The 20,325-nt window shown below is 32.6% G+C and overlaps 1 protein-coding gene and 1 pseudogene across 1 annotated transcript in view; one reads left to right on the top strand and one right to left on the bottom strand.

The window, feature by feature from the left end:
* Positions 1-12,082, bottom strand: part of LOC110278264 (putative expansin-B2) — a 26,044-nt gene extending 13,962 nt beyond the window's left edge. Inside the window, exons 1-3 of the mRNA XM_052257928.1 lie at positions 11,911-12,082; positions 11,151-11,263; positions 10,735-10,916 (exon numbers count right to left, since the gene is read on the bottom strand). Of these exons, the coding sequence (XP_052113888.1) occupies positions 10,735-10,916; positions 11,151-11,263; positions 11,911-12,082 (467 nt within the window). The remainder of the gene's footprint in view (positions 1-10,734; positions 10,917-11,150; positions 11,264-11,910) is intronic.
* A 1,099-nt stretch (positions 12,083-13,181) lies between these two features.
* Positions 13,182-20,325, top strand: part of LOC107475619 (homoserine kinase-like) — a 21,045-nt pseudogene continuing 13,901 nt past the window's right edge.

Genomic DNA, 20,325 nt, shown 5'->3' with positions numbered 1-20,325 from the left:
CTTTTAAATTCAACTAAAAATATATTTGTCATCATCAACAAATTATTATTTTCTAAACTTAACATATATATTATATTGAAATGCAAAATAGTTTGATATATGTAACACCAAAACCACTAAAAATAATAGTGTGACGATATATATCGTTGAAAGATTTTTCTGTTTTCAATTTCTACATAGATGGCATAATTGTATGCTAAAATAAAAGGGTGATGATTGTTCGTGATCAATTAGTCCAACTCATTATTAGTGTAATAATTAGGTGGTAGTATATTGTTTTTTAATTAGATACCATGAAAAAAGTATGACTTGATCCTCAAATCTTTCTCAATTCAATTATATTCTTAAATTGTTGGATTAATAGTCAATCAATTCACATAATTTTGATGTGTTTAATGATAAAATAAAAATTTAAATACATAAAATCATGTACTTTAATTTTATAAGACTTTTTTCTTTTATATCCACGAACAAGTAAATCAATTTGTAATTACTTAATATTAGTCTATTTGTAATTACTTAATTTATGAAAGGAGAGAAATTCTAATTTATCTCAAGAGTGTAGAATTTTGTGAACATCAAATTAAGGTTAAATAGAGAGAAGAAAACCTTCTCATCTCAAGGATTTTGAATAACACATCTTGAATTTCGAATGAGAGATATGTTGCTTATCAAATATAGACGATGATTAAGATATTAGAATTAGNTTTTTAGTATAAATATAAAATATATTAATCAATAAATTTAATGATTAATTTTAATATATATTTAATATAGTTTTTAGTGTAATTATAACACATTGATTTCAATATTGTTTGTGGGATAGTACAAACAGTATATAAGCTGAGCTATGAATTTGTAATCACCGTCACTCGTCACTCTATATTCGTTTTATTGATTCTCTCTTTCTTCTCCGGAATTGGATATCACCATCATTGCCCCTCCTATTTTCAATAGTAATTGTTGCAAGTTTTTAAAATATATATTAGTGTATTGATAGGCTTAATTCACCTTTCTATAAATTAAATTTAATGCGGATAATAATAATAAATTTGATATTATTAGTCAAAATAATAAGCAATTTATACTTAATATTAGAAAGTTATAAGTTCAGTTCTTAAAATTAATAAGATTTTTTTGTAAATTATATACTATGAAAGATATTTTAAAAAGAACAAAATTATATATTAACTTTTTCACATTTTTTCTGTTATCTAAATAAAAGAAACAAAAAAAAAAAAACAAAGGTTAAGACTATATATTTAAACAGATGGCAATTCCATTTAAAACTACTCTCAAACTTCTTTCAATGAGAGAAAAATTTCACTAGATGAAGTTATAATCTCATCGTTATTTTTGTCATGGTGTTCGCCACCTTATTTATATCTCTCAAAATCAAACGAAAGTCAACACACAAATTCCAATCATGATATTCCTTATTTTAAGCATCAACAAATCAATGTATAAAACCCAAAACTATGTTGATGATTAGTAACAAAATTAAATGCTTTCACACAATCTATCTCATAAATAACATCTCGTTGACCCACATTCCAGATTAAGAGATAACTTCTCCAAATAGTAACAATTCCCCTTGAAGAATACTATTACTCTTAATCATTTCTAAATATTTCGTTTACCAACACCCATCACAATATCTGATAACGCAAACAAAATCGACACTATCATCAAAATCAGGATAATTATCATCACAATTAATCTTGAAAATACCTATAGATGGAGGATTCCAAGTATAACACACTACCACACAGAGCTTTACGCCTAGGACGTAAATAAGAGGTGGCGAAACGCTACAACCTCTAAAAATAAAAATACTTATATCTGTGACAAGAGTAATATAACTAGGAGTCTTGAAAGAAACGGTACGATCAAAATAAAAGTGAAGATACAACTCTCATGGTCAACGATAAGATGAAAAGCTTATATAAAAAACCAAAAGACAGATATATATAGGATTCCAACCGGTAAATATAATCAACCTCTAGACTCGATCTGCGAAGCAAAGGCCGGCTAGAGTATATACATACATACATACATATAATGCAAAATATCCCAGACTCGAAAACCTGACAACCTGTTTCTCTAAGTCAACCTCTAAGAGTGACAAGAATAAAATACAAGATGGAGAATCTATATACATATATAAACATAAATAAAATACAACCCTAAGTCCCCAGAGTTCTTTGCTTCCACAGAGTCTCCAGAATACTCAATGAGATACCTCCTGACCTGCATCTGAAAAGCAACAATATGTATGGAATGAGAATCAGAGGTTCTCAGCATGGTAAAGTTGCCCACATAGTTAATATAAAAGGTCTTGGAAAAGTCAGAGGCAATCCTAAAACTTCGACACTCAGATATAAAGCTTAGAGTTAAAGTTTAAAACCATAATATAAGGTGAGCTATCTAAGGTTCCTAAGTTCAACTCAATTCTACTTATTCCCTCAACTTCTCGCATTCCTCCAATCCTCCAAAATTCCGGTGCACAGACAAGCAATACAGACAAAGCCAAACACAAGTAGGATACATATACAGCAGGTAGCAAATATATCATGTAAGCATAATAATCACATAGACAAGTCCAATTAATACACAATCAAACAAAACACACATATGCATATGATGTATGCCTGTCCTATGGCTAATGAGCTCATCTGTCGGTTATACAACCAACCCGATATGTCCTGGTAGCTAACTATTGGATAGAATACCAAACACGGAGCAAGTGAGATCAAGCCGCAACCCTTACATCTTACCCATATACCAGGAGTAGGGGACAACTTCACCCTTGCCTCTTACCCAAGTGGTGTTACAGTTCTCAACCCGGAGCAAGCGGCGACATAACTCAAACCTTGCATCCTACCCAGAGTCCCGAACTCTTCTCCGGAGCAAGTGGATAACACCACTACATCTTACCCGACTTATTGACTCTTACCCAGAGTAAGTGAATAATACCACTGCATCTTACCCGGAGTCACATTCAGAAATTCATTCTCATTCTCATTATAAATCCTTCATATTCATTTAATTTTATAATCAATTTTAGTTCTCATCATTCTTCTCCCTCATTCCTTTTTCGGAGCAAGTGGACAACGCCACTGCCTCTTACTTGGTCACACATATCTCATTATCATTATAATTCATTCATATTCATTCAACAATTAGACTTAAAAATCAATTATCATCATCCTTCATTCCTTATTATCCCACATCCCATTTTGTTCATTAACAATTCATACTCAAAACACAATTCATTCTTTTTAAATAAAGTAAACTCAAAACGTTATCCTTTTCTTAATAACTCAAAATCAAATTATAAAATCCTTAAAAATTTAAATCTTTCTAAATAACCACTTTAAATGAAGTATCCTATTTTTATAAAAATTTTGGCAGCATCTCCTCTAAAACTTGGACTTTTGCCACCCCTCAAGAGTCCCGACCACCAAACCAAACACCTCTCGGGCATTCAAATAATTTTCAATATCAAATTATTTCAAAATCAAACCAATTTCAATATTAAATCTTTTCCAAAAACCAAATAACTCCAATATCAAATCGTTTACAAAATCAAATCACACGTTTTCTCAATCAATCTATTCAATTTAATTTCACAAACCTATCATCAACCCTCAATACATCAACAGTCATCATTAATTTATACTCCTCCGTGTCATAATGCAACTCATATAAATTCATACACACATTATATACCATAAACATAATCCATCAATAATTCATTCAGTTCATTCCTATCTTAAAGGCTTCTAGTCTAAGTTTTTACGTGACATTAAACATTAACTACGAAAAATCAAAACCATACCTTGGCCGATTCCTCCCTAAGCCCGGAACACATCAATTATCCACCGTTCCTCAAGATCCAAAGCTTCAACTCCACACCAATTGAATTTTCAGTTCTCAGGATTCAATTTCAAGCTTCCAATATCCACCAATTTAATTCCAATTCAACAAGATACATGATCTAATTCATACAATATCACAATAATCAATATTGAGCTTACTAAATCACCAATCCATAAGGGTTAGGATATTTTTACTATTATTCATTAGCCAAATAGACAAAATCTGATGATTATCCATCACTAGAATACCCCTAAACCATCAAAATCACAAAATCTCTCAATCACCAAAACCTAAATCACAAGCTACATCTCTCTTACCAAATTATTCAGTGAATTTTGTAGAGAATTTTGAGACGTACACATGGCAACTAACGGCTTGTCAATTGAAGCTCCGGATTGAAAGTTATGGACGATTGAATTCTTTGATATGTTAGGGTTAGGTTTTTACATTTATCTCTCTCTTCTTCAACATATTTGTAGCAATGAAAATGAAGAAGGCTCATTTAATGGTTTTATAGATTGGGCCTTTGGCCCGATTTAGGTGCGGTCTAATTATTTCGGCCCGACGGTCTAATTTTAGGATAAAATCTTTAAAATTAGTGTCAAAAATCACATTTTAATTATTTCTACCATTCTAACTTATCAAATTTGATTTTCTAATTTTTTTAAATAAAAATTAATTTATAAACTATTTTTAACTACCCGAGTTTTATACCAATACCTATTTAGAATAGAGGGGAGGGACATACATTGCAATTCAAAAATAGTCCTATGCTCCTTTTTTAAAGCTAAAGTCAGACAAATTACTTTTTTTGGAGGCCAAGTCTCATGAAGATTAAAGAAGACATTATTCTTTATTCGCCATATTTACCAAAGTTTCAAAAAGAACCTAAACGAATGCTCTTTGCTATAATACAAGAACCGATTCTTCAATTTAGAGAATGACAAAAAATATCCAACCTGTGCCATACAAGTTGAGCTTTCGGACAAGTCCAAATACAATATAAAATCGATTCCTGACTAGAAAGGCATCTTGGACACCTATCCGATGACAATATCGCTCTTCTGAAGTGAAAATTTGCAGTAGGAAGAGCCCCCTAAGACACAGCCAAGCTAAAAACTTGTTCTTTTTCAAAATAAGTTAGCGCCAAAGCCAAAACCAATTCTCCCGTTCCTCCTAAACAAAAACTGCTTATATAGTCACAAGTAACGTTGCATGAGTCATAGACTTTGGATTCAACCTTAGACCAATACTAAGTACCAACCTACTTCCGGACCCATTTGCATATTTAGATTGTAAGAAAGAATGTTACTTTTTAGATTCTAAGATAGAGGAGAATAAAGAGTCTCCAAATGTCACCTACCAATTCACAAGATATCTTGTATTTGGAGGTTTGAATCAGAAACATAATTCATCTCATTAGATAACTGTCCTTCTCTTCTCCAGCTAGAAAATAAAAAATTCTGGCTCAAATTTTCAATACACCAAGCAAACTCATCCTTCAACACTTTCTAAACCTTGCAAAGACTCTTTCAAATGTGACAGCTCTTGATCTTGGGACAACTAAAACAATCATCTTGAGATAATTAGTATTTGACATCCAATAATTAGACCCATAAGTTGTTTGGCTGATGGAAAAAAGTTCAAACTATCTTTTCAAGAAGAGCAATATTCACACAATAAATATCTCTAATTCTCAAACCTTCATATTTTTTTGGAGTAACCAACACCTTCCAGCGAACAAGATTCAATCCTCTTCCATCAGTCCGTCTTTTCAAAAAAAAATTCTCATTATAGACTACAGTTTACTGATGGTCCCTTTAAAAAAAATAGAGACTTGCATCTGGTACGTGGGAATAATAGCTACAACAAAATTGACTAAGCAGAATCTACCTGTTCGGTTGAGCAAACTTCCTTTCCAACTTAATAGTCTATCTTAAATCTTATCCAGGACATCATTAAAAGTTGAACGGGTAACTCTAGAATGGCTAAAAGTAACTTTAAAATATTTTTTCAAGTTCTGGACAAATATGATGGAAGACACCGCAGTGAAGATCCCATTCCTTATTGCAGAGACATTCTTGAAGTAAAGCACTTTTTATTTCTCCACATTAATTTTCATCCTAGATGCTTTGCAAAAATTCTCCAAAACCACCATCATATTTTGTACTTGTCTCATTGTATCTTTACATAATAAAAATAAATCATCTGTAAACATTAAGTGAGATATTCTTGGTCCCTTTTAGAAACAATAACTGGCTCCCACAAGTTCAGATAAACCTAATGACTAATAAAGCATGCCAATCTCTCCATACACAACACAAAAGATAGGGTGACATAGGGTCTCCTTGCCTAAGACTCCAACTAGAAATAAATTCATTCTGATGATTCCCATTCCATAGAATAGACAAGGAGGAAGCAGTGACACAATTCATAATCAAATTAATTGTAAGACTGAAAAAATTAAAGTTTTGAAGGATATAGGTCAAAAACCTCCAGTCAACTCTGTCATAAGCTTTCTCCAAACCAATTAAAAGCCAGAGTGCCTTTCTTGAATTTAGTCTTCTTCATAAAGTGGAGAACTCCTTATTCAATAATGATGTTGTCAGGAGTTCCTCGTCCCGAAATAAACCCTCCTTAAACTGGGCTAACAATCTCCACAAGATGAGGACGAAACCTATTAACAACGATCTTTGTGTTGATCTTGTAAACCATGTTACAGACACTAATTGGCTTGAAGTCTTACATAGATACTAGCATTTTAACCTTCGAAATAAGAATCAATAAAGTCTCCATCATCTTCGGATCAAGAGCAATACTAAAAAACGCCTGCTTAGCCATATTCCAAACATCAAGACCAATAATCTTTCAATATTTCTTGAAAAAGAAAGCTTGAAACCCATCAGGATTTGGAACTTTAAAAGAATTTCTGTAAAAAATAACTGTCCTCACTTCCTTCATAGTAACTAGCGTTGTAAGATCACTGCAAGTTTCTTCATGCAGAGAAGGAAGAGGCACATCACCAAGACAACCCAAATCAATATATATCATCCAAATGATAGAATAAGCTTTTGTAGAAAAACTTTGCTTCCCTACTCGAAACCTTTGGAATAGTCTCCCACATCCCATCCTTGATGGAAAGACCATAAATCTTATTATGCATCTTTTGCATAAGAGTTTGAACATGAAAGAATCTTATATTCCTATCTCCAAACCTTACCTATTGCTCTCTTGACTTTTGGAGTCATAGGAGCTCTTCTTACATTAGAGTGTTATTATAATCATCAATCAACTACTGCTCTTTCTAACGCAAATAAATGATATCCACCACTTCCAAACACTTTTGCAAATAATTAATCTGGAGCTCTAATTCACATTTTCAAACAAAAATGTTACCAAAACACTTTTGAATTAAACTATAAGAAATTCTTTTGCATTTTCGAAAACTTGACATGAATCCTTTAATTACCAGTCTACCATAACTGATTCACAATATCCCTGTACCTGGGATGAGTAGCCCAAATAGCAACAAATCGAAAAGGTTGATTTCCTTTAGGACGAGGATAGCGTTTACAACACATTTGGATAGAATAAAGATCAGACTGAAGTCTATTTAAAACTTCTGCATAGGTCTATGAAAAGATAGATAACCAACAACTATTTATATAAACCCAATCAAGTTTTGTTGCCACGTCAACATAATTTTTTACCCTCCTATACCAAAAAAATCGTCTTTCAATAGTCTTCAGATTAAACAAACCACTATCCCCCTAATGAAGCTGCAAACCTATCTGCTCTTTGATGAGAAAATTGGCAACCTTTAGATTAATGAGAAAAGGTTACTTTATTAAAATCACCAAGAATAATCCAACGTCCTTAAAAAATCATGAATTATGCAACACGATAATCCCAAAGGAGAACTCTTTTATTAAATTGGGAACTACCATAAATACTACTATACCTCCGAGTCAAATTATCAAACTAAACTTCAACCATAACACCTTGATCAAAAGTATCAATGAACTTACAACTAGCACTCTGCATAGAGGATAGAAACCAAATACCCCCTTATGTCCCTCCACTTCCAATATACCAATAAAGCGATACCCTAACCTTTTTAAGAACAATTTCAAATGCTAAAAAGGGGAGTGAGTTTCAACCACAAAAAAATAGGTCTAAATTTTTTAACAAGTTTCTTACAATGCACCGAGCTAACTTATTATAAGCACCTCTAATATTTCAAATAATTATATTTAAACTATTCACAAAAAATAGGCACACAATAAATAAGAATATAATACTCTAAATAGAATCACCAACCTCAATAGATGATTTGTTCTACAATATTGGCACTCCCTGATCCTCAATAATTGCCACCCTCGGACTCCCAATGCTGCATCGCTGCCACGCTTCCATCTATTGAGGCTCTCTCTGTTGCACTGCCATTTCTCTCAATCAGGGAATCAGGGAGTTTTGCAGGGAGGAAGGTCGCAAGAACTTCCAGAGAGAAATTTCACGACGTGCAAGAGTGTTGTACGATGAAGATGGTACATTTTCATGTTTTTCTCGCTGTCTCATTCTAATTTCAATTGATTTGCATCAATCACCATGCAAACTGGGCTTATGGATCCTTTCCAAACCAAACTTGTGTTGCATTCAATCTTGAGCCTTCAAACTTGATTTATAGCCCATTGTAAATTTTTTCTTACGTAGAACTTGTTCTGAGCCCTTTCCATTATCCATGCATGCCTCATTAACATGAACATCATTTACGTGAGGAGTCAATAATTTCGTACACATATGCTTCCTTTTAACAACTCTTGATTCATCACCTAAATCACGAGAATCCTTGCCCAAATCACGAGCTTCTGATTCAACCTCTTTTTGAATTTTTTGATAGTGCACTGGTGTCGGGGCCTCATGATTCTTTCTATTACTAAAAGCATCACCCTTTTCTTTTGAAGACTTCTTTTCTATGCACACTAATTTATCATGCCCATACTGTGCATAAATAGAACAAATTAACTGTAAACTCTCATACTCCACTTCATGAGTGACGCACTCCATGATAATATGTTTGATTACCAACAATTCTAAGATTAATCTGAACACAAACTCGAGCATATCTCCCTCTCTTTGTAACCTTTGTGGCCAAGTTCACTTTCACCAGAATTCCTATTACAGATGCCATTCACAATATTGCTTGTTTCAGGTAGTACCAAATCGAAAGTTTCGAGACCCAAATTCATATTAGCGTTGATCCAAAAGATTATTTGCATGGCCTAAAGTCCACATCTTATGGTTTTACTGCGACATAGTGACTATTGATCAACCACGGGTCACCAAACATGACCTTTTCACAATCCGCAACTACATCGAATTTAACCATAAAATATCCAAATCCTCTTTTAATGTGCCATACTATCCGAAACTTATGCATAAGAGCCATGTAACCATAATACTTATCCACTTATCCAACATCTTGATCACAATGGCTTCCTGATATGGTTCAGTTAGATAGCTCTTCGCCTCTTTCGTAAAAATGATATTCGATGGATGAAAATCACCCTGATTACCTATCACTTTGAGATACCATCCCTAAATAAAGACCCTACAAATGCAAAGGCTTTGCACTTCTCTGTACCAATGATCTTATCTCTAAAAGAGATCTTAGATGGCTTTTCTAAACCCTCTCAAAAAGAATTCTCCTTAACATTCGATGCACACCCTTTCATGCTCTTTTCTTTATCCTTTCCGACGACAAGACCGTCTTTTTTATTGAGTTTCACCCTCAAACTCTTGCTCCACACTCTCTTTCTCTCATTTTTTTAGTTCACATATTTTATTATATCTAGTAAAAGAAAATGGCATAGATTCTTATTTAGTAATTGATCACCCTTTATACTTATATCAAATACATAATTTTTTTATTTAAAATAAAAGGATAATTATTTATAAACAGAAATATAATATATTTTTCTAGTAAGAGTCTTCTAGAAATTTATCGTTGATTGATAAACTTGACCGATCTTCCAATACTGTGTGAATACATTAGGAACCAGAATGGTCTTTCCTTTGGTACCATTGGGATAACGTTGAACGAGGGTAAAATTGAATGGAGGTTGTATAGAATAGCCACCAGCAAAAATACTCCAAGTTGCACCCCACACATGAGAAATCTCTAAACCTTGTTCAGGACCATTTTCTATATGAACATCTGCATCTCCATTTACGTATTCCATTGATAGTTCTAACTTATTTGGTTCAGAGTTTTTACCTATCGTAAATGCTATAGAACGTTCAAATGAGCATGAAACCCTAAAGAACACCACACAAACAAAAAATGAGAGAGATATACAGAGAAAATAATAGATTAAAGTATTATTTTTATCTTTAAATAAATATCCCAAATTGATCTTTAACAGTTCATGCTTCAAATGTTGTTCCCTAACAGAAAAAAGTCTCTAATATTTTTTAAAAATAAACAAATTAATCCTAAATAAAATAAAAGTCATTTTAGTTTTTGAAAAAAAAAAAAACTAAGTTGTCATTTTGTTAAAATTAATTTTTTTTGGAGCTAATAATTTATAAAACATAAATAATTAAGAAGACTAACTTATTGTATTACTATAAAAAAAGTTTAGAGTGCATCACTCTTATTAAAATTTGGTCAATACATAATTAACAAAAAAATAATAAATAATTCTACGCCATTAAATATAATTTTACACCACTAAAAATACTAATGATAACTAATTGATAACTACAAATCGACAAAATCCCTAACACTCCTCATTACCATATATAAAAGATTTAGTTTGAAAATAATAAATTATTTGCAAAGCATTATACCTTCTGTATTGAAGGTTGACTTGTCCAAGTTTGTGAAGAATATCTTGTTGACCTGGATTTGCGATGGAAGCAAAAGCAGCGCCACTGAGATTGAAATGGTATCCTGAACACGATGGACATTCATCACTTACCACCACTGTCACTGGCTTCTCTGAACATGCTGCATTATCTGTGCATTTTACCTATATATCATAACCATCTTCATTTGTTATCATATTTTCCATCATTAATTCATTCTTTAATACATTTTTATGTTCATTGATTTTTTGAAAATTAAAAATTGTAGCATATTTAGAAAAGATATATTTTTATTTTCCACTATTTTTATTTTATCAAAATAAATTTCTCAAACATATCAAAAAATAAAAAATAAAAAAAAGATAGTTTTTATGAAAAATTAAAGCAAATAAATGTACCTCATAACAAGCACCACATCCATAACCTTGGCGGAAAATATAATGGCCAACAGCCGCTGTCAATTTAGAGATTGGAGGACTCTCTACAGTTTTACCATAACTACATGCACCACCTACACATAATTACATTAATATCATCAAATTAATCTCTAACATTAATAAATTATTAAAAATATAATTATTTATATATCTCTTTTTATTCGTTTAAATTTTTATAAAAAATTATTTTATAACATAATATTAAAATTTTTATATAATCTAAAAATTTAGAGTACAATTTTTGTTAACTCTAAAAAAAATCATCACAAGAAAAAAAAAATAATGAATGGAGGACTAGCAAAAGTTGACACAAAACTAAAAAGAATTCTTACGTGAGAAAACGTATTAAAAATAATATAGTTATTTATATATCTTTTTTTTATCAACTTAAATTTTAAAAAAAGTTGTTTTATCACACAAATTATTTTGATTGAGTCAATTGGAATATCTTTAATTATGACTTGCATCCTTAATATGAATGTATATATTATTAAAATATATTATATTAGATATAAAATCATATATCATATATCATCTGTCTATGTAAATTCTTAAGTTTTCTAAAAGTTAATAATTATATTTATAAACATGAAAAAAATAAATAAAAGCATTTTACTTGGTACATACATAAAAGAAAAAGAAAAAATTCATAATATTAGCATGTGAATTAATTAAATATACAAAGTATATATAATAAAAATAATTTAACTTGCGCACTCACTCTCTGAACCAGCACCGTCGGGGGTTCCATACCATGTAGCTTGTGCTTGGTCCCATGGTTTTTCATCATTTGGAACTTTTGAAGGATTGAAAAATTTGGGGTTAATGCAATAGCAAGTAGTGCTTAAAAGCATAGAACAAAGGACTACAAGAGTAAAGGTGTGAACCTTCATGATGAATTGACTATAGATTTTGCAACTGTAGTAATGTATCATGTTTCAAGTATTTATATTACATATTTATACTTCAAAATATTAATTCTAATTTTCTGGTATAATTCAAAAAAAAAACTTCAAAATATTCACTTAAAATGTTAAGCGTGTGCAACGTTGATTTTATTTTTGTTATCTTATAAATCCTTTTTGAAGATGATAAAGATAAGAGAGTATTAATTGGATGCATGATTAAAATTCAAAGGAGTAAATTACAAAATTATGTAAAATTAATTTTTTTTCTACATATAAGAATGCGTATCTTGCTCAAGAAGAAAATTCTGATTCATATAAAAAAGGTTTATAAGAAAAGGAAAGAATCATTATACATTATTATTATTATAAATTGTATAATATTCTGACGCTAAATGTATTTACATGACATATTTTGGTTCAGTTCTTATCTGTCTCTATTATCATATATAGTTATTTAAGAAAAATATTAAATATAATTATGAAATTTGCAGATTAATTTTTAGAGTAAGTTGGAAAAAATTTTTTACAGAATAATTATTTACAAACTACAGAATATTTTTTTAAATAATGATAATTAATTACACAAAAATTATTAATTATGACTACTTAAAAATATTAAAGTAATTAAATTATAAAATATTATTATCATAAATTATTAAACTTGTAATAACAATTAAAAATGATAATACACTATATTATAATTGTAAAAAAATTCGAAATTGTAAAATAATTGCAAAAATTACTAAATTAAATAATTATTACGTACAGTAATTAAATACATTACATTAAATCTTAATTACATTAGACAACAAAAACCTTTGATTACATTAAAAAATATTATAAATTACTACGTGATAATTAAAAAACTAAAAATTATAATAAAATTATAAAAAACACACAAGATTATAAATTTAATATACAACATTAAAGTGATTAAAATTAATATCATCTTACATTTTAAATAATAAAATTAACCAAATAACGTTGATTATAAAATATCTAAAAAATAATAAAAGTGATTAAAAACTAACATGTTGAGAATGATCTAAATGCTCAAAAATATATTCTACCGAGTACCGCGACAATGTATGCAAGCGTGAAGCTAGGAGTGGATCCTCTCTAGTGAAAAAAAACTGGATGGTATCCAGTGGAAGATCTCACTTTTTATTGCATTCTCTCTCTCATTTATTTTTGGTCCCATTTGTAGAATTAAAGGTGGAAAATTACACTTTATTCTCTCCAGTGACAAAAAAAATGGAAAAGACCCATTTCCGCGTGAAGCTAAGGCAACATTTAGTGGGCGGGGAGGGAAGGGGAGGGAGTCTTTTTTTTTGAGTTTTTTATTTTAACAAAAAATTATTAAAAATAATTAAAGTAAATAGTAATTTTAGTAATTTTTTATAGTGAAAGATTCGGATGCTGACATTTCTATCCATAAAAGTTGAAAATTAAAGTTATACTCATGAAAAATAGGTTTTTACAAATAAAATTATTCAAATTTTACAAAATTAAATAAAATTTTCAAACTACCCTCTAATATAACCTATTTCTAACCTCTAATTTTACTCTACATCGCCCTACCACTTCTTTCATCCTCTATCAATGTCGACATCCTTCTTTTGCTTCTGCATCTGCATCTCCTTTGGATCTGAAAGACGAAGAAGGAGCCATCTCTATCACAATCGCTACTCCAACACGGAGGAAGAGGATCAAGATTAGGATCAGGATCAGATACAACTTCTCCGTCCCCTAAAAAACAACACCATTACCAAGACCGAGCCACACCCCATTTGCACCTCCGTTAAAGCCTTTACTCCAGCAACCGTCGCTAATCTTGGCCCCGGCTTCGACAATTTTTACTGTGTTGTCGATGACCTCAGTGATACCGTCTCCCTCACTGTTGACCTACACGTCCACCCAGGAAAGATCTCTATCTCCAACATATCCGGTACGAGCAACAACACTACCAGGCTGAGCAAAAACCCTCTCTGGAATTGCGTTGGGATTGCCGCGCTCGAAGTCATGAAGATGCTTGAAATCCGCTCAGTCAGCCTCCCCCTCTCTCTTCAAAAGGGTCTCCCCTTAGGAAGTGGCTTGGGGTTAACACCCTTACTATCAGAATGTCACACTTTCGGCTGTACCATTCTGATAGATAGGATATTACGACGACTTCTGTATACTTAACAATAAAATAGGAGTCTTTAACTCGAAATCGTATTATTGTTTCTTTGAAAAATATTTTTTTTTCTTTTTACAAACATGCATATATAAACAAATTCAATTACAATCTTCATATAATATATATATATATATATACAAGACTTCTTGTACAAGTAACTTACAAATATACCAAACATACATATCATTACAAATCATGATTCTTATCCCTCTTACAAAATATAAAACAAGACGAAGGAAAAATTATAACTAATATATATACAACACAATCAGATACACAGAAGAAACTCCTTAAATTCCTTGTTTGTCCTGAAAAGAGAAATTTGTAGGGGTGCGAATCTAACCACACGGTCTCACTAGGAAAGTTTTAGAATTGTTATAAGAGGATACATATAAAGAAATGAAGGAATTTCAGACGTAGATGATAATCGCTCATCCTATGAATCTTTTTAAACCGCAATAATTAATTATCTATAATTCAAATTCACTCTTCGATTGCAAGAATTTTAAAGCTCAAATAATATCGCATAACATAATCAGGTACAGCCTCCAGTTCAATATAAAATCAAATTACAGCCTCCGGTCCAACATATAATAAATCAACACTCGGTCTCAGAATCATCAATTCATTACCAAAATTCAGTCTCAAAACAGAATCAATCACAGCCAACAAACAATGCAAGGTAAACACAATTAAAAAGCAGTTACAGTAACCACCACAATTAATAGTTAGATAGAATCAAACCAAAATACTTAAGCAAACCCAAACACTAACAACCAAATGCAGTATGATGCATGCATGTCCTACTGGCCATGATCTCACGTGTTGCTAGAACCCGACACATCCAATAGCTAACCTGAACATGGTCTCTCTCTTGCACATTTTCAGGAGAAAAAATATTCCGGTCACATAAGGAGAGTACCCTGTCACCGTCTCAGAGAGAGAGTACCCTGTCACCTTGCAATCAGAGAAAACGTGGGCGGAACGACCCACCACATCTCCAAGAGAAATATTTCAAACTTATAACAAGCTGGTCTCAGCGGGAGAGTGCCCTGACACCATCTCTTAGGATGTCAATCTTGCAAGTGGGATAAAATCACCGTCCTTACCAATTCAGTCATTCAGACCACAATCAATCGTAAATATTGAATCAAATCTCGTCATCAATAACAATCAATTATCATTAATCATAGTCACCGACCTATCACTCGACTTAATCAAAGTTCTCAAAACCGATTTCAATTTTATTTCTAAATTTAAAACATTCTCAAGAGACTCGGAGATCATTTTGTTGCACCAAATCAAATTCAAATACTTTAAATTCACTAGATACTTTTCAAAGCATAACCCTTAAATTAAAATTAATTTAATAAAATTTACTTTCGATTTAGCCAAGTACCCAAAACCACTTTTAGCTTCACTTTTAAATTTAAGACATTCCTGTAAAGGATCGGAATTTATTTCATTTTCACTAAATCAAATTCATTAAAACTTCTCAAACGTGATTCTTTAATCAAAATCAAAACAAAATAAATTAAATTCTTATTATTCAAAATTTTACTTAAATTACCTTGAATCAAGATTTATTAAATCAAACTCTACGACAAAGTCTCTAAACTTTAGGGGGCAACAACCAATCTCGTATTTTCTTATAATTTAATTTATTTTGAACTTATAAAAATTTCGACAGCACCTCCTCTAAAATTCAAACTTTACCACTCTTATGGATTCCCTCATTTTCATAAATTCTCAATTTATTTTGATCCAAAATAGCATTCAACCCAGAATTAACCAAATCAATTAGAATTTCTGGCATTTAATAAATTCCAATCAACTTACAACAATGCATTTTATCAAACTAATTTCAATCCAACGCCCAAATCCAGGAATTCGACGTAACCAAATATTACAACAACCATCACTTTCAATAAATCAAGAAAACCAATTCAACAACATCAATCAACTAATCAAGATATTTAGCCTTCTCAATTGATCAATAAATCAATCAAACAAATAATTACATGCATCCAAAACAACTCATTTCAATCTATAAGACTTACATAATCATAAAAAATATTTTTCGCATTAATATTGACTTGTAGTAATTCTTGAAAGTATAATAAGTTTAAAAAAAATCCCCTACCTTGATCGTGACTTAACTACACGCAAAATTATTCTTCTCCTGGCCCGCAGCAGTGGCAGCCACAACCACAGCTCTATTTTACTTCTGCAGCAATAGCGGCAGCTTCAATCGCGACATGTAATAACCGAAACTTGACCCTACGTTACGAAAACCTCAGAATCTTCACCAAAATCATAACAGAAAAAATATACACTAGCGTTTCAAGATAAGAATGACTTACTGTGGCTAAAGAAGAATAAGACAACAAAGCGACAGTAACACCAACAGTGTTTTTCAGTGACCAAAATGGCAGTGAAGATCCCCAACAGCGACGAAGCAGCAATAACAGTGGCATACCAACTCCTCCCACAACCCTTTCACGCATGCAACAGTGACGGCCCAAGCAGTAACGACGGTGACAGAAACAATCACAGTGGGGGCAACTAGCACGTTGGCGGCGACAGCGAGAAGCACAACTACGCGAGCTCCTTCTCTCTCTCCTTGCTTTCGTCTCTCTCTCCCCCTCCCCAGTCGGCAAAGACGACGGCTCTCTGCGGACAGCAGCGACGAGCACGACGGTATCGGACTCATCCTGGTCCGCAGCAGTGGCAGCCACAACCACAACTCCATTTTACTTCTGCAGCAATAGCGGTAGCTTCAATTGGGACATGTAATAACCGGAACTCGACCCTACATTACCAAAACCTCAAAGTCTTCACCAAACTCATAACAGAACACATATACACTAGCGGTGAGAGTTTTTAAGACAAGAACGACTTACTGTGGCTAAAGAGGAATAAGACAACAGAGAAATAGTAGCTCCGACTGTATTTTTTGGCGACCAGAACGGCAGCAAAGATCCCCAACAACAACGAAGTAGCAACAACAGCGGCATACCAACTCCTCCCACAGCCCTCTCACGCATGTAGCAGTAACAACAGTGACAGAAACAATCACAGCGAAGGCAACTGGCGCGACGGCGGTGACAACAAAGAGCATGGCTACGCGAGCTCTTTCTCTCTCTCCTTGCTTTTGTCACTCTCTCCCTCCACAGTCGGCGAAGACGACGGCTGTAAAATCCTCAAAATTAGTAAATAAGTAGCTAATAAATTAATTATTAATTAAAGAAATTAAAAAATAGAATTTTATAGTTTAATGAGGTAGAATTAATTAAAACATGAATTTTGACAGTAATTTTAAAGAACTTGACTCAAGATTGAATCGAACCGGCCAAATCGAGCAAACTGGGCCCAAGACCCAACTCAATACCCATTTAAGGGAAGAACACAGCCACTTCTCCCTCAAACATAAGAGAAGCACGCTGAAAACTTTGGGGAAGGAGGAAAACAAGAACCCTAATTTGGTAAGAAAATTAATTTTTCTTGCCCAAATATCCCATCTTCAGTTTCGAATTTATGGGATTTTTGTATTGAGGATTATGTGATTTTGATGTCTTAGGACCGAATTAGCTTGCGAAAATTGTTGAGTTTTGTTCATTTGAGTTATGGGTGAGGTAAGAAAACCCTAATTTTTGGTGAATCTTTAATTTAGTGAACTCTACGTTGATTATAGTAATAATATGTGATATTAGATTGAATTTGGATGTTGGTTGGAGTTGATTGATGATGTGGAGCAAGTGATGCTGAGTTGAACTTGCTTGATTAAGAATTTGGAGCTTGGAGCTTGTGGTGAGAAGGAATTTTGAAGGGTTATGTGGCTTAGGAAGAAATCGACCAAGGTATGGTTTTGGTTTTTCGTATTTAATATATAATGTCTTGTGAAAACTTAGACTAGACGACCTAGGATAAGTTGGATTGAGAATGTTGGATTTGATTGGTAGTTTAGTTGACAGTGTATGTTTGATTTGTTGAGGCATGATAAATTCGTTGGTTTTGTGACATGAATATAGTTGATGATAGTGGAAAGATGATATTTGAAGTGTATGATGATGTAGGTATTGATGAGTATGTATATTGCTTGTTATATTGAACTTAAATTGTTGGATATGATTATGATGATGTATATTAAAGTTGTTGTGTTAAACATGGGTTGTTGGATTGAAAACTTGATGGAGATGTTAATTAGTGTATTAAGGAATGATTTGGTGTAGTTGACTTTGGTTTTGATCCACTATGGTAAGATTTGGTAAGTTTTAAAGGGGTTGGGGTTGAAATATTTTGGAAGTTGAGGTTTAGTAAAATTCTGCATAATCTATTTTCTGGCAGCAGCTTCGGACGCTTTTTGGGAACGATATAACCATTACAATTGGATGAAATTTATTTTCCTTTAATCTATTTGATGTGTAGATCAATCCTACAAAATTTGGCTAAAGTTTAACGGTTGGATTAGGAGATATAAAGTTTTGAAGTTTGTTACTTTAAAGCTGATTTTCTACTACTGCATAATCAAACCAACAACTTTCCAAGCTTATATCTCCCAATGCTGACCATATTTTGAGTGGGACCAAAATGACATTGATACTGGGACTATTTTCTTTTTTTTTGTAGAAATTTCATACTTTCATAAATTATTTTAAGGAAGTTGTGCTTGTTTTAAAAATAGAGCTCTTAGTTGTTTTGACAGCGAAACCAGTTTTTGAAAGCAAACTTGTAATAAGTGTAACTCTCTCCAGAAAAATAATTTTTCTATGGGACTTTGACTGATTTAAAGCTCTATAAGACTATTTTACTTCTGAAAAATTTCAGATATATCAGATGAAAATATAATTTTTGGTGAATTTTCTAAGAATAGGGTAGCTTGTTGTCTTAGTGCAGAGGTTTCAAACTTGAAACCAATTTTCGCAAAAGAAAATGGCTTTCTTTTTTATTTTATTCAACTTAACTATTTCAAATGGGTTCGTATTTTTAGGATACTTCTGTTTTGAGTCTAGAGACAAAGAATTAGGCTTGTAGTCTTCTGTGGACGGATTTTTGGATAAAATAAAGTGTGCAAAAAGGATGATGATGTTATGCATGATGGCAAAATTGATAATCAATGACTGATAATGAATGAATGAATGAATATGATAAATAAAGTCAAAATGAGATTGTTGTTAATGAGTTATAATTGATAATATGAATTGAGATTGAATGAATATATCTTTGAGATACCTAAACAGTAGCAAGGATTGTGGTTCATCCCGCTTGCTCCGGGTCAATGTTTGAGATACGTGGGTAGTAGGAAGGATTGTGGTTCATCCCACTTGCTCCAAGTCAGAGATTGTGACGCCTGGGTAGTAGCGGCAGTAGTGGTTATTCCACTCGCTCCAGGTTGAGCTTTTAAAGACCCTCCTGGGTAGTAGCCGCAGTAGTGGTTATTCCACTGGCTCTGGGTTGAGCGGGTAGTAGCAAGGGAGGTTGTAGCTCAAACCCACTTGCTCCGTGATGAGTGTTTCAGTTCATGATTAGCTACCTGGACATGTCGGGTTGGCTATATAACCGACAGATGATATCATCAACCATAGGACAAGTGATGAGAAGATAATTTGTATGCTTTTTGGCATTGTTTTTAGTGTGTTTTTGGTATGATCTAGTTAGTTTTTAGTATATTTTTATTAGTTTTTAGTTAAAATTTACTTTTCTGGACTTTACTATGAGTTTGTGTGTTTTTCTGTGATTTCAGGTATTTTCTGGCTGAAATTGAGGGACCTGAGCAAAAATCTGATTCAGAGACTAAAAAGGACTGCAGATGCTGTTGGATTCTGACCTCCCTGCACTCGAAGTGGATTTTCTGGAGCTACAGAAGCCCAATTAGCGCGCTCTCAACGGCGTTGGAAAGTAGACATCCTGGGCTTTCCAGCAATATATGATAGTCCATACTTTGCCCAAGATTTGATGGCCCAAACCGGCGTTCAAAGTCACCTCAAGAAATCCCAGCGTTAAACGCTGGAACTGGCACCCAAATGGGAGTTAAACGCCCAAACTGGCA

This window comes from Arachis duranensis, chromosome 2 (genome assembly GCF_000817695.3).
Source record: "Arachis duranensis cultivar V14167 chromosome 2, aradu.V14167.gnm2.J7QH, whole genome shotgun sequence".
NCBI lineage: Eukaryota > Viridiplantae > Streptophyta > Magnoliopsida > Fabales > Fabaceae > Arachis > Arachis duranensis.
The sequence above is the reverse complement of the archived record's forward strand: the minus strand, read 5'-3'. Positions and strand labels throughout refer to the sequence as shown.